General features: G+C 39.4%; 1 protein-coding gene across 2 annotated transcripts in view; it reads left to right on the forward strand.

Annotated features, from left to right (window-relative positions):
- Positions 1-16,274, forward strand: part of LOC128821384 (nipped-B-like protein) — a 160,607-nt gene that overhangs the window by 64,866 nt on the left and 79,467 nt on the right. For both annotated transcript variants that reach the window (XM_054002369.1, XM_054002370.1), the window contains exon 9: positions 9,784-10,416. In XM_054002369.1, the coding sequence (XP_053858344.1) occupies positions 9,784-10,416 (633 nt within the window). The remainder of the gene's footprint in view (positions 1-9,783; positions 10,417-16,274) is intronic.

The raw sequence follows: 16,274 nt of genomic DNA on the forward strand, positions 1-16,274 counted from the left end.
GATGGGGGCGGGGGGGGGGGAATGTTGAGGGACAGCACTGATGCTGTGCCAGTGCTGCTCAGCAGCAGCCAAAACACTGGTGTGTTCTCAACACCTTTCCAGCTTCCAATGCAAAGCACAGCACTGTGAAGGCTGCTAAGAGAAAATGAACTCTATCTCAGTCAGACCCAATACAGACAGTGAGGTCGATCAAGAACTGGCTGACTGGCAGAGCTCAGAGGGTCGTGATCAGCATGGCAGAATCCAGTTGGAGGCCTGTAGTCAACGGTGTTCCCCAGGGATCAATACTGGGTCCAATATTATCCAGCTTGTTTATCAGCGACCTGGGCAATGGGATAGAACGTACCCTCGGCAAGTTTGCTGTTGATACAAAACTGGGGAGAGTAGCTGATACACCTGAAGGCTGTGCTGCTATTCAGTGGGGCCTTGATAGGCTGGAGAGTTGGGCAGAGAGAAGCCTAATGAGGTTCAACAAGGGCAAGTGTAGGGTCCTGAACCTGGGGAGGAATAACCCCAAGTACCAGCACAGGTTGGGGGCTGATCTACCAGAGAGCAGCTCTGCAGAGAAGGACCTGGGAGTCTTGGTGGATGACAAGTTGAATATGAGCTGGTAGTCCAACCTGGGGCCAGGAGGGCCAATGGTATTATGGGGTGCATTGGGAAGAGTGTGGCTAGCAGCTCTGGGAGGTGATCCTCCCCTTCTACTTGGCCCTAGTGAGGTCACATCTGGAGTGCTTGTGTCCAGTTCTGGGCTTTTCAGTACAAGAAAACAAGGAGCTCCTGGAGAGGGTCCAGTGGAGGGTTACGAAGATGATGAGGGATCTGGAGCATCTCTGATGAGGAGAGACTTCAGGAGCTAGGCCTGGTTAGTCTGGAGAAGAGAAGACTGAGAGGGGATCTCATTATTGCATATAAATATCTCAAAGGTAGGCATTAAGAGGATGGTGCCAGACTCTTTTCAGTGGTGCCCAGTGACAGGATGGGGAGCAATGGCCATAAACTAAACCACAAGAAGTTCCACCTCAATATGCAGAAGAACTTTCCATTGAGAGTGGCAGAGCACTGGAACAGACTGCCTGGGGAGGTCATGGAGTCTCCCTCTCTGGAGGCATTCCAAACCCATCTGGATGTGTTCCTGTGTCACCTGCTCCAGGTGACCCTGCCTTGGCAGGGGGATTGGACTGGATGATCTCCAGAGGTCCCTCCTAACCCTAATGATGCTGTGATTCTGTGAAAGACCCTGGGGGCAAAACTAATGAGGAGTAGCTGAGGTCACTTGGTTTGTTCAGTGTGGAGGAGACTGAGGGGAGACCTCGTTGCAGTCTACAGCTTCCTTCTGAGAAGAAGAGGAGGGGCAGCTCTGATCTCTTCTCTTTGGTGACCAGTGACAGGACCTGAGGGAATGGCTGTGGCTGTGTCAGGAGGGCTAGGCTGGATATTAGGAAAAGGTTCTTCACATGGAGGGTGGTTAGGCACTGGACCAGGCTCTCCAGGGCAGTGGTCACAGCCCCAAGGCTGCCAGAGCTCAAGGAGTGTTTGGATGATGCTCTCAGGCACAGGGTGGGATTGTTGGGGTGTCCTGTGCAGGACCAGGAGTTGGACTTAATGATCCTTGTGGGTCTCTTCCAGCTCAGGACATTTTATGGATGAGACCTGTCTGATTAACAGAATCTGAAAGAGGAAGTTTTGTTTGCAACTCGGGCAATTATTTGAGAGATGACAGAAGGTATATTTTTTGTTTTGGTTGGTTATTTACTTACTCAATGGAGTAAAATTTCCCTGCTACAGAATTTTTTCCCTGACTTCTGTTCCAGTAAAGGTACCAGAGCAGCTGAAGTTTTATCCAAAAGTTCTCGGCTGGACTTTATCCTTTCTTTGTTATGAATTGTTATATTTTTAGATATGCAAACAGAATAGTTGCTCTGTTTTCTTGCTGTCATCTCCTTTCATAAAAAAAAATATTCTATAAATTCCTCTACAAGAAGTTAACATGCATTTTACTTCTGTTGAGCTCATAAAATATTTTGTGGTCTCCATTACCCTAGACCGATTACTTATCAAAATCCTTTATTCATTTGCTCTACTTTCCCAATACTATGTAATACTGGAATTTTTTTTTAACCTAAGACAACTTCTAAAGATCTATATGGAGAAAAGTCTTCCACAATATTTTTAGTCCATTGCTTTCCAAAGAGAAGAATTCATATATTTACCATCCTGTTTCCATATAGTTCTTCTAGGAAAACATCTGTAAGAAATAGTAACAACCCTTATGAAATTATATGATTTTGTACTCTTTTCCAGAAATAAGTTGTATTTCTTCCAGAAATTATTAATAAGTACTTTATTATTTTCTGAATAATTTGGAAAGATTGATTTTATTTTCTTAGGTATTTATAAGAACTCTCCATGGAGATTTCTCTACACTTGGTCCTTGCATGTATAGTGGTTGGCAAGAAGAATTAGCAACCTTCTCAAATCTGTAGTACAGACTTCAGTGCTCTCAGAGGTACTTGTTAAGAAAAATTAACATCTCACTCTCTGTCATTCAGAACAAAGGTGGAAGAAATTTATTCAAAGATATTTTCTCACAGGGCCAAAATAAGCATTCATTCTTGTTTCTTTCTTTAAGTCGTAACATTTTTTATGCAAGGATGCTTCTGAATGCAGCAGTTTTAAGCTGGAACAGCCAAAGCTGAGGTTTTTCATGAGACATTTAAAACTCTGGAGAAAGTGGTGGGACCCTTCCCTGAAAAATATTCAGAGAGTGTATGGAAAGTAAATATAATATGTCCTGAAAAACCTCACAAATGTATGTTGTTCTTTGTGTAATATGCTATCCCTTTAAATTTGAATTTCAAGTTATGCTCTTTGAAAATAAATGTCAATATAGTCTGTTAATCAAAATAAGTAATATTTTCTTTATATCTAGTACAATAGTTAGGAAGATTTCCAGAGAAAGATTCTGTGATTTTAGAAAATACATCAGTAAAGGGCTTGGGGGCTTCCCATCTTCTTAATCTCACGTTGGATGAGATGTACCAGTATCCCTCTGAATAACTTCCATATAATTTTTTTTGTTAAAATGTCAGTAATGGAGTTTCCTTACTCTTGCCATGAAACCTGTTCAAATTCTTAGTGCTACAAAGGTTTTCCTCTAATGCTTAGCCTAAATAATTTTGTTGCAGTTAGGCATGACACTTCTTAACTTCTTTCCAATGGGAAAGGACAAACAATTAACATAGATTTTTTTTATTTTTAGCAATCATTTACATATCAAATGTTATTGTGTCTTGCAACTATCTAATCTTCTACAAACTGAACAGCACCATTTCTTTCTATCATCTTTGTATAAGTAGTAATTTCTGAGCTTTTGTTTTTGATGTTTTTTTATCTGAATTCTAATTGGTCTGCATTTGTCTTGATGTTGTACCACCCTAAGTCATAGATACAACTCTATTTAAAGACTCAGAAGGACGAGTAGTCAGAAAAGTACTGTAGATGATGTTGTATACTAGTGTCATATGAATATAGCTGCTCCTTTGGTGATAATTTAGATTCGTGTTGCAAGCTGTTATAAACATTGCTGTCTTTCTGTAGAGTTTACCTCTCTTCTCATGTTGTTACAGTTGCTCTTTCTCAGATAAATAAAAAGTTTGTGTTGCTTCTTACAGAATTTCTTTTGTTTAAAAAGATTATTCCACTTACTCAAGAAAAGTGTAAATTTTGATTCTGTTTTTAAAAGCAGTTGTGGGCCTCAAACACTCAACACCAAAAGCTCATTATGATCATTAGATTAATAAAATAATTATGTTACATAAAAAGTTGTTAATGACAAATACTTTATGGTATTATTCTTAAGGCAGTGCTCTGGAAAGCTGCTTTTGTTCACCCCTGTTCTGTACATCCATTTTTACCAAGAACAACTGATATTTTGAAAGTTTTACAATAGGGTATACTGCAGTCTTGCAGTATTTTTGTCTAGAGCATACTTCTACAGCTTGTTAGTGAAATTGTTATGAGAAGCTATATAGAAAGTCATTAAAAAGTTGAAACATGACACTCAGTTTGTAATCCACAAGACATTGCTCTATGGAATAAAATTGTTTTGATTTGGTGGTACTTATTCTTAACAAATTCACTTTGGAATGTTGCCTCTTTATTATCTCAATCCTTATAGTAAAATATTTTTTCTAGTATGTACTGAAATCATACAGACAATATGTAATACTGTGGGCAGCACTTTACCATCCTTTTGAAGGAACTGTATTTCACTTTTTGAATCTGCTGTGGAGTCACAAATTCTGAATGTTATTATTATCAGTTCTGAGACTGATTTAGCCAGGGTTCCAGGGTGAATTTGTCTGATCTCATTTCCATGAAAACACTCAGTTTATATGAAGGTGGTAAATAGGATTGTATTAAATTTTTAAAAACCAAAACAACATGTACACATTGTAGCTCGAAGTCTCTTAAATTTATTTAGCAGTAGTGTGTGTATGTTTCTTAGGATCTGTCATCACCTCAATTTTATCCAACACACCAACCATCCATGAGTGCAATATGTATATTCTAGTCTTTTTCTTTTCCAGTTTCTGTGCTGGACCTTGCACTTAGCCTTGTTGACTTTCATAAGGTTCCTACAAGCCCACCTTTCAAGCCTCTCCTGGTCCCTCTGAATGGCATTCCTTCCCTCCAGTGTGTCAACTGCACCACACAGCTCCATGTCATCAGTGAACTTGCTGAAGGTGCCCTTGATCCCACTGTCCATGTCAGCAGAAAAGACATTAAACAGTGCTGGTCCCAATACTGACCCCTGAGGAAGGTCACTTGTCACCGGTCTCCACTTAGATATTGAGCTGTTGACCACAACTCTTTGAGTGTGACCATCCAGCCAGTTCTTTATGCACTGAGTGGTCCATTTGTCAAATCGATGTCTGCAGTTTAGAGACAAGGATGTTGTGTGAGACAGTGTCAAATGCTTTGCAGAATTCCAGGTAGATGGCATCAGTCACCCTGCCCTCATCCACCACTGCTGTAGCCCTGTCATAGAAGGTCACCAAATTTGTCAGGCATGATTTGCCCTTAGTGAAGCCATGTTGGCTGTCACCAGTCACCTCCTTATTTTCCATGTGCCTTAGCATAGTTTCCAGGAGGATCTGCTCCATGATCTTGCCAAACACTGAGGTGAGACTGACTGGCCTGTAGTTCCCTGGGTCTTCTGCTTTTCCATTTTAAAAATGGGGGTTATGTTTCCCCTTTTCCTGGCAGTGGGACCTTCACTGGACTGAGATGACTTTTCAGATAGGATGGATAGTGACTTAGCCACTTTCTTTGCCAGTTCCCTCAGGACCCTTGGATATATCTCATCAGGTCCCATGGACTTGTGCATCTTCAGGTTCCTTAGGTAGTCTTGAACCTGATCTTCTCCTACAGTGGGTGGTTCTTCATTCTCCTAGTCCCTGCCTTTACCTTTTTGCAACTCAGGCAGTGTGGCTGGAGCACTTGCTAGTGAAAACTGAGGCAAAAAAGTAATTGAGTACCTCAGCCTTTTACACATTCTGTGTAAGCAGGTGTCCTGTTTCCTTCTGGAAAGGGCCCATATTTCTGTAGTCTTCCTTTTATCACCAATGTACCTTTAGAACCTTTTCTTGTTGCCCTTGATGTCCCTGGCCAGGTTTAATTCTCTCAGGGCTTTGGCTCTCCTAACCTGATCCCTGGATGCTCAATCTCTCTGTCTTCCTCCCAGGCTACTTGTCCCTGTTTCCACCCTCTGTCGGCTTCTTTTTTGTGTTTGAGTTTGTCCAGGAGCTCCTTGTTCATCTATGCAGGTGTCTTCTGGCATTTTTGCCTGACATCCTCTTTATTGGGATGCATCACTCCAGAGCTTGGAAGAGGTGATCCTTGAATAACAACCAGCTTTCATGAGCTTCTTGTCCCTTCAGAGCTTTATCCCATGGACCTCTATGAAGGAGCTCCCTGAAGTGACCAAAGTCTGCTTTCCTGAAATCCAGGGCAGTGAGCTTGTTGTGTGCCCTCCTTGCTGCCCTAAGGATCTTGAACCCTACCATTGAGCTTCACATTCCCCACCAGCCCCTCCTTGTTGTTGAGAGCAAGGTCCAGCATAGCACCTCTCCTTGTTGGCTCCTCTGTCACTTGGAGGAGGAAGTTGTCATCAACACATTCCTGGAACCTCCTGGATTGCCTGTGCCCTGTTGTGTTGTCCCTCCAGCAGATGTCAGGGTGGTTGAAGTCTCCCATGAGCACCAGTGCTTGTGAATATGAAGCTGCTCCTATCTGTCTGTAGAGGGCCTCATTGGCTCAATCTTTGTGGTCAGGTGGCCTGTAGCAGACCCCCACTATAAAATCACCTGTTCCTGTCCTCCCTTCAACCCTGACCCATAAGCTCTCCGTCAGCTCCTCATCCATCTTTGGGCCGAGCTCCGTACATTCTAGGTGGTCATTGACATAGAGGGCAACACTGCCTCCTTGTCTTCCCTGTCCGTCCTTCCTGATACAGGCTAAAGAGCCTGTATCCTTCCATTCCAGCATTCCAGTCATAGGAGTCATCCCACCATGTTTTCATGATGCCAGTAAGATTGTAGGTGTGTGCACGTCTCTCATTCTTCCTGTTTATTCCCCATGCTGTGTGTGTTTGCATAGAGGTGTTTAAGTTGGGCCTGAGACTTGGACGGCTGCATGTTTTTGTTTGTGTTGCGACATCCTTTCTGGCGACTGCAGAGGGCATGAGTTCCCACTGAGTGGTTACCCATACCCAGGCTCCTCCTGAGAGGGCATTTGACCACCACTTGAGCTCTGGAGCTAGTAGGGGGACTGAGCCCTTCCTGCGCATCCTGCCGTGCAAACTGCTGTGCCCCGCCCTGTTTGCCCACCCTGTTCCCAGGGCTCCCTGGAGCTGTTTGAATATGCCGAAGTTGTGGCTCCTGCTGTCGCCACTTACCGTGCCTTCTGACTTCCTCAAGTCTACCCAAAGATAAAAAAAAAAAAACACCTTATCTGTTGATGCAGTGTTATTTTTCAGCATGAGAAATACCAAATGAACACAATTAATAACAACCTTGTCAAATTTACTTAAATGTTTTTGACAAGGGAGACTCAAATGTCTCCTTTATTTGAAGTGCAGCTGTGAAAAACAGTAAATGTTCTATTGCTGCAACTTCTTAAGTATTTATTTAGGAAATAAATCAAGAGTAAGATGTCAATAAGATCTCGAAAAAGTTTTGAGTTGCCTCTAATATTTGTAGAAACAAAAATGCAGCCTGTATTTCCAGTGAGTGGTAGTCATTGCCTTAAAAAAAATTAATAGCAAACAGTTTCTGCTGTACAGTATACTGAGATGATGTAAATTATTGTCTAAAGAGACAGCAATTACAAGTGTGTGTGTGTGGAGGGGACATCACAAGAATCGGAATCTCTGGTTGAAGGCAAGTGAGAGATCTTCACAGGGTGTAGCCAGGTCTTCAGTACTAGTGATTGAGTGTGGTATCTAATCTGAAGAGGGGAAATTGAGTAGTGAAAAGATCTTGGGAATCAGGATGAGACAAAACAGGGCTTCCCAAAATTGTGGATTTAATTGGCATAATATGGAGTTGTTGCTGATGGTCAAGAAAAAGGGTAAGATAAATCCGTTTCATACCCTGCGCTCTACATACAGAAGTTATAGGACTTTGACAGAACATACTAGGGAGAGAAAATAAGCATAGTAGTCTATGCAAAGAATTCATCAGTAACGGCACACCTTTTATATGAATTGAAGCTTTGCTAGAAGTATCCATTCTCCTTTTCATTTACAAGTCAGTACATTGCTTAATAATTCTTAATATTTCTTAAAATATATGATAGAAATTTGAGCTTCAGAATAAAGCTACTTTCTTGTTTAGTGGTATATCTTGAATAAAGCACATGGGGACTTGTATTTCAATTAGTTTTTGAGTGTTGTTAGAAGTATTGACCTATGATGACCTAAAACAGAATGACTAATAATAATCTCAGGCACTGCTTTCTGAAGATCAGTATTCCTCAGTGGATGAATGAGATTGGAGAAATGTTTGCATTGTTTAACAAGAGGAGGCTGGCCCTATTGGTCCAGGCAATAAGCTCTTTTTTTTTTTTTTTTCCATACCAGTACTCCTTTTTAAGCCAAAAACTATAGCTCAGTTATAAATGAGACATGTTTAAAAGTTTCTCTGTTTTTCAAAACTTTTTCTGGACTAACAGTTATGGGGAGCTGGTTTAATTTGAGGAACAAAAAATGTCATGTGATTAATTGAAGACTTGTAGGTACACAGTTTGTGGTAATTGGGAGTGGGGCTGCGGCCAAGCCTCATCCCTAATGGGCTACAACTGTGAAAAGCAGGTGAACAGTATTGAAAGCAATGAGACATGGAGGGCTGAGGTGTACTGACCAATCACAAAAGGAAACAGAAGGCACACAGGTGCATTGCATGAACATGAGGGGTATAAAAGGTTGGGCTAAAGCACAGGAAGGGTGTAGTAGGTGCATTCTTCTCTCTCTCTCGGGATTTTTTCATAGAGGAGCACAGAGAGAAGAAAGAGAAAAACAATTTCTATTTCTGCTCCTTGTTTTTCCCATGTGGAATGTGTTTGGAGAATTGTTTACCTGAGATGATTGCTTGATTAGATTCTGGTGAGGATTGTTTGAGCCTGATGGCCAATCAAATCCACCTGTGTCTAGACTCTCACAAGAGGGTCATGAGTTGTTAGTTAGAGATGGTAGTTAGAAAAGTAGGTATGTAGTTTTAGTATCTCCTTTAAATAGTATATTAATGTATTATAGTATAGTTGTAATAAAGAAATCATTTAGCTGTCTGAACTGGAGTCAGACATCATCATTTTTTCCCACTGGGTTCACCTGCATTTACAATAGAAGGGCAGATGCTTGAAGCCTTCTGAGGTGGTGTTACTCTGGGGTTGAAGCTTTCTGAAACTGTATGATGATACTCTGTGTATCGTGGTTGTCTCAACTGTGATGTGACAAAGACTGTTTTTAACAAAAAATGTTCTCTTTTAAAAATTTCCCTAGATGTGCTCAAAGTCTGAAACGGGTGCATGTGGGAATAGAAATTCATATATTGAAAAAAAAGAGTGGCGACAAGGCAGGGAATGATAAAAAATATTCTAAGACAATTAGTGTTTTTTAGATAGCAATGTGTGGGGGAGGTTGCAATGAGTTTACCTGAAATTTAATAAGAACCCCAAAAAAACAAAAGTTGAAAATTAACTGTCAGAATGAAAGTTAAGGAGGCTGTGTATGTTTTGATTATATATATATATATATATATATATATATTTGGTTACTTGAAAATGTGTGGCTGAAATGGCTAATGCCTATGCACTGAACATTAAATCTTCATCACTGGACCTTATTAAGAATCTTTTTGATATTTCTTTTTTCTGTAGTCAGTGTGCTTTCATTGACTACTTTCTAATAGTTGATATTCTAAACCTGCAGGTACAATTTTATGTAGTCTTTTTTGGTGGTGTGTTTTTTGTTTCATCTTCTCTGAAATGATCCCTTATCTACCTGCAGCAGACTGCTAAAATTCCTAGGAAATGCACTGCAACTATCTGAATTACATCTTGATCTAGGAATGATGTGTTTCCTGCCAATCTCACTTAGACTTTTTACGAACACAGATATATGTACAAATACATAATAAAAGTATCAAAGTTATATTTAGTGTGTTTTTATATAAACATGGAACAACATAACTGTTCAGTTTCTCTGAATTATTATTCTAGGATCAAGACAACCTTTAATCCAACAATCTCAACCTCCACCTTATTCATCACCTAGAGATGTTCCCCCAGACATATTGTTAGATTCTCCAGAAAGAAAGCAAAAGAAACAAAAGAAAATGAAGTTAGGCAAGGATGAAAAAGACCAGACTGAAAAAGCTGCAATGTATGATATCATTAGCTCTCCTTCCAAGGACTCCACTAAGCTTACATTAAGACTGTCTCGTGTAAGATCTTCGGATATGGACCAGCAGGATGATATGCTTTCTGGTTTGGAAAACAGCAGTGTGTCAGAGGGTGATATTCCCTTTAAGGTGCAGTACCCAGGACAGACTTCTAAAACACCCGTTACTCCACAGGATGTTAACCGCCCATTAAACACTTCTCAGTGTTTGCTGCAGCATGAACAGACAGCTTTCCTTCAGGCACAACAAGTGCCTGTTTTACAACAGAACACTTCAGTTGCTGCAAAACAGCCTCAAACTCCTGTGGTACAGACACAGCAACAGGTTTCGCAACAAGGAGCTATAACGTCATATGATGAAGTAGAATTGGATGCATTGGCTGAAATTGAGCGGATAGAACGTGAATCAGCTATTGAAAGGGAACGATTTTCAAAAGAAGTGCAAGATAAAGGTAAAAGGATTGTGTGTGTGTATACACTATATATTATAAAAGTATATATATGCATATAGACCCCATATATAAACTTTCCTGTCATTGTCACATAGTACAATTCTGTTTACTCAGTGTAGGTTGTTCTATGACATTCATCACCATTCCCCTTAAAAGAATGAATTGTAATCTCTCATATATACATTTTAAAAATATTTAGCATTCTTTATTTGGGATCTTAATGGATGGAAAGGGAAAGTCTTGTGTTTCAACATTCTTTTTAAGCTATCCTTATTTTGAACCATGAGACTGAGTGAAATACAATTGATGTTGTTCCAAAATCTTATCAGTACCATAATTTAAAATTTGTAATAAATTTTGGTGGTTAAAGTATTAAGTATTTAAGAAAAATAACTAATTTAAGAAAATGAAGGGAAGCTCTTTTATGCCATTTCTATTCATATCCCAATTTGAACCTGATGAGAAGGAGGTGTTAGACTAAAATCATATCTATTCTTTTAAAGGCACTGTAATGATTGGGTAATATATACTACTATATTGTCTCCAGTGTTTGTTCAACTGGATATTCATTATTATGTAGGCTTTCCAAGTTTTAGAGATCTACCATATATCTATATGGGCTCTAGCACAGAACCAGATAAGCCTGTGAAATGTTTGCTCTTCACTTCAGTAGCTGTACTGATTGTCTTAACTGATTACATTCAATCTGTCAATCTATCCTCTTTGATTTTTTTTTTCCTTTTTTTTTTTTAATTTTTCTTTTTTTCCTACTTCTCTTTCCCCCCTTTTTTTTTTTTTTTTTTGTTGTTGTTAGCTGGTTTGAAGGTCTTAGCCTTCAGAAATATCAAAAGTGGATGCAAACCCACATGTAAATCTTGAAGATGTGGTTTTTAAAGTAGATAGTGATAGGTTAGTATAAATTTTTTTCAGAAGCTTCCTCTGCATTCTAACTACTTCTAAAAAAAATCCATTATAGTATAACGCTAATTTGTTAGATACTCCAAATAAAAATTTGCAGAGTGGAAAACAGCATAAATTCTGATTCTAGAAGTTCATAGGTAAAAATGGTCTATTTTGGATGTACTTGCATGGAGGCAACTTAATTTACACATGGTTTGGATGTTTAACCATCAGAGAGTGAACAAGTTTTCTCCCCATTCAAAGATAATTTTTTTTCTGTTTTTAAAGATGCCTGAAGATAAAGAGTGTTTGTTGTATTTGTGTGTGTGTGTAAATGTTCTTGTTGCAGTTACTTAAAAGAGTTAACTTTTTAGGTATTTCTCATTTGGTAACTAAATCAAGTCTTGTTAGAAAACATTGTGAATATACAAAGAAAAAGGGTGCTCACCTTAAAAGAAATCTCTACTGCCTTTAATTTTGATTTAATGAAATGATGAAATTGGTTACTTTGCTTATATTTCTACTAATTTTAAGTTTATTTATGGAGAGTTTGTTGTTTGTCTTCTACTACTTAAAAAGCTACTTTTATATCCCCATACATTGAGTAGATTCTCCAGCACATTTTAGCTAAGAAGCATCTCAAAAAATGCACTGTATTTTTGATGATGCACAGCAATCTTCAAGCACTTAGAGTGAGACTAAAACACTCTTTCTGTTTTGTTCTGGCTTTCAGGAGATATTGAGCATGAGTTGTGAATTTTGTAAACCGTAATTACATAGCCATGGGCAGACTCTGATGTGTTTCTTTTGGGGAAAGAAGTGATTTTTATAGAATGTGATGTCACCCTTTCACCACTCTTCAATATCCATCTTACCAGTTAAGGATTCCAACCTTATGCTTTCCTTCCACCTGTATCCTCTGGCAAGTCTCAGTTCTTGAGTTCCTGCAATTGCTGTGAATCAGGTGCAAGAGTTGTTGCCTTATATTGGGACAAATGACCACCATTTATTCACTGGTAGTAAGTTGCCCCTATGCCAGACAGCAGTTCTTTTCACTTTAGCTGCTGAGGTTTCAGCTGTGAATTAATAATATTGAGTAAAAGGATTTTTAGCAGTCTTGGGACAAATTTCCTGAAAAATTCTTACCTTGGAGAAATATGATTCTTATTTTTTGGTAACACTTTTGCCACTGCCTGTAAGTTTGTACTATGTCTACAAGTTCATATGCTCAGGGATTGTTCTAGTTATAGTAATTTGGTTTGGTGTGACTGCAGGAAGAAGCTTCCTCTATTGTTCCTATGGGAATATGTTAGAAAAACATCCAGTAACTCCTAAATATGCCATTCATTTTTGTCAAGTTGCTTACTGTATTTATGCAAAAGCCCGGCATTTGTGCATTTTAGTACATCTACTGTAACTTCAGATCACATTACGTCAAGAAAAGAGCATGCTTGTAGCATGCACTCAGTCTAATTAGAACAGGAATGTGTAGTGCTAGCTGATGATGTACATAGCAAGTGTCCCTCTAAAGATCTTACTCTAGGTGCTAGCACATGGTAAAATCTGCATGAAAGCATATGCTTTTGAAAGCATTGCTGCTTTTGTAATTGAGGCATGGGAATACATATTACAGTCACACTACACTTTCTGTGTAGGCATGTGTTGTTGTCTTCCATAAATTACTTTGAGTAGAATTGTACTCACAAGTTTTGATAGAAGATTAGTGATCTCTTGTGTCATTGTTTTTAGAATTGTAGAACCATAGAATATCCTGAGTTGGCAGGGACCCACAAGGATCATTGAGTCCAAATCCTGGCCCCGCACAAGGCACCCCAACGATCCCACCATGTGCCTGAGAACATTGTCCAAGGGCTTCTTGAACTCTGTCAGTCTTGGCACCATCACCATTTCCCTGGGGAACCTGTTCCAGTGCCCGACCACCCTCTGTGTGAAGAACCTTTTCCTGATATCCAACCTAAACCTTCCCTGATACACCTCCAGCTGTTCCCTCAGGTTCTGTCACTGGTCACCAGAGAAGAGATCAGTGCCTGTCCCTCCTCTTCCCCTTGTGAGGAAGTTGTAGACAGTGATGAGGTCTGACCTCAGTCTCCTCTTCTCCAGGCTGAACAAGCCAAGTGACTATAGCTGCTCCTCGTATGGCTGACATGAAATCTCTACAGTACTATGCTTCATCAGAGGTTTTCAGATGCTTCTTTTTTAACAGTAAGACTTTGCATGGATATGACATGTTCTTTCTGAGGTTGGGAACCATTAGTGTGGTGGAACTGTTTATTCCAGAGGAGAGGCAGAGATTTTTTTTTTGGGGGGGGGAGGTTCTTGCTAAAATTTATACAACTATTACACTTGCCTAAGGCAATGCTAAAGTTTTGGGTTTTTTTTAATGCTGAGATGCCTTTATAATGTTTGGTAGAGGTGGGAAATGGAGATTGCAGTCCTTTGGAAATTATAGTACTGTCTGTAATAAATTCCTGATTCTAACAAAACTATTGAAATATTTAGCTCCCACCAAAGTCTCTCAAAGTAGGGAGGCAGTCCCCTTAGGTGAAACTAATACAGGGCTTTTGAAAAGTGCTGACTTATTTGAAAAGCAGTGTATTTTTCTGGAACCTTATTGTTATTATGCCTTTGGTTTCTGAAAAAGGAATTCTTAGTGCAAAAATCACTAATGCAAAATCTCTCAGATTTGATCTAATGTCTATCAGATATGCATAAGGAGAGATTTTAGAATATAGACCTTTTGCCTCCACATCTGAGTGCTTTTCAGAACTCTGTTTTTGTTTTATCCTTTTGATCTATTTGGATTTTGGATTAAGTGGATTATATGGTCTTTTCTTCATTATAGAGGGGTGTAAAATTTGAAAATTTGGTTTTGTCCTCTGTGTGGAAGGACAAGAATCCATCTCTTCCTGCTTTTTCCATCAAGGAAGTATCTCTGTATTGATTAAACTTGCAAGTAATTTGTCTGTGTCTGTTAATTAAAGGAATGATTGAAGAGTTTGGAGATCGAGGCTCTGAAAGTTACAGTCTAATGCATCTATTATGTTTAATAGCTTCAGAACAAATGAGTCCATGACACATGATAAGGCTCAGGTTTTCAATTCCCATTGCCTCCCCTCACAGTGGCCTCTATACCCTCATCAGATACAAGTTGTTAATCAATGCTAGGTCTTTTTTGAAAGGATGTGTAATATCACAGATAGATCCTTCTATTGTTTATCAAGACTCAGATTATTTGAGTTTAAAAAAAGCAATTCAGAAGGATTAATACAGAAAGGGATTATTTTTTCCACAAGTCGACAGGAAGTAAACCATCTTCTGCCTAGGTACATGAGGATACTGTTGAGGAATACCACTACTGCTGATGGCTTGGTGTGCAGCTGCAGTGGGAGATGCAGAATGTGCTCTGGGTGGTGGGGAATGACTGGAGCCCCATGTAAGGAGCCGTGAACTGGTGCCGACCCTTTACCTAACAAAGGGTATGAGGACCTGCGAGCCAGCCGAGTGACCAGCCACTCAGAGACTCAGCAGGAGCAGATGACTCAGCAGGAAGACTCCAGACTATCGGGGCACAGACTGTGAGGGTACCAAAGTCCAGGGATTCTTTTGTTGGGGTCCCTTCCTGGAGGCTCCAGCTTGAGCTGTTATGATATCACTGCAACATGATTCAATTACTCAAAGGAACCAGGTGTCTGGGACTCTGCTGCGGGAAGCCTGGGGCCGGGCCAATGAGGGAAACTTGTCTGACTCTGTGTTGTGGTAGGGAGTCAAACGGGGCACCCGTTGGTTAACTGGAGTTGCCTGCTATGAAGGGACTTCAGTCCCATCAGCGACAGTCTCTAGTGGTGTTAGTGTGACTCCCAGAGTGGCTCCTGAATGGTCAGACAGTAAAGTTATCTTAACAATACCTTTCTAAAGAAATTAGAAATAATGAAGCTTCATGCACACTTTCTTCTAATCACTGTCAGTAGTCACATTTTTGTTTATAGTAAAGTAATTCAAAACTAGTCAGTCACTTTCAGTCTAAACCTTTCCCAGAACATTGCATTAAGTTCTTCTTGTTAATTAAGATTTAAATCTATTACTTAATTAGTTACCTTAGGTTCAAGGTTTCTACCTCAAGATTTTTCATGCTTTTCTAAAACTCCCAAATACTGTGAATCAAAAATATTTAAGATATTGATGTTAAAAGGAGCTCTGAGTCTTCTAGAAAGAGGAAAAGGGAAGATAATCTTGAAAATTACTTGAAGAAACAGAAAGCAACCCATCTCTTTTTCAGAGACTTTTTCAGATTGTTTTAGTTTTTTATTTGGATTTGCTAAATTTTATTTTGAGCTCTTCCATACATGGTATTGTGTGTTCATTGTTAGATTTAGGCTACTTCAAAGACCCTTTATATGATGCAGCTATCTTAACAGATTAAGGAGTTCTACTTTTACTTGTAAAAGGCACTGTTTTCTGGTGTTTGCAAGAAAAATCATGAAATCATTCCTCACCACTTAATTGTGAGGCTAATATATATATTTTAAATTTAAAAGGATTAGAAGCATTTTTTAAATGAGACAAACTTACTAATTTCTTTGGGCTTTTCCCCCCCTATGTATTTTACCTTTGAGGATCCATTTTACCTACTTTGGGATCTTACTGTAGATTCTTTGAATTAGGGAGAAGTGAAGCTGTAATAATTTTATTTCCAATAATTGGATCACTTAGGGGGCATTTGGATGCCTGCTGTGGGCCCTTCTTTTTTTAGTTCATTCCAAGCCCATAGCAGCAGACACACCCATCCCAAGAGTGTGAATCTGCCGGAGCAAAACTCAAAACAACATTATAGGTAAGTAAACTTTTTCTCTTACCTTTAAAGTTCTTATTCAGCTCCTTTACCTTTTCCCCCATTACCCATCTCCCCCCAAAAGTCCCACAAAAAAGAGATAGAAGAA

The sequence above is a fragment of the Vidua macroura genome, chromosome W (assembly GCF_024509145.1).
Source record: "Vidua macroura isolate BioBank_ID:100142 chromosome W, ASM2450914v1, whole genome shotgun sequence".
Lineage (NCBI taxonomy): Eukaryota > Metazoa > Chordata > Aves > Passeriformes > Viduidae > Vidua > Vidua macroura.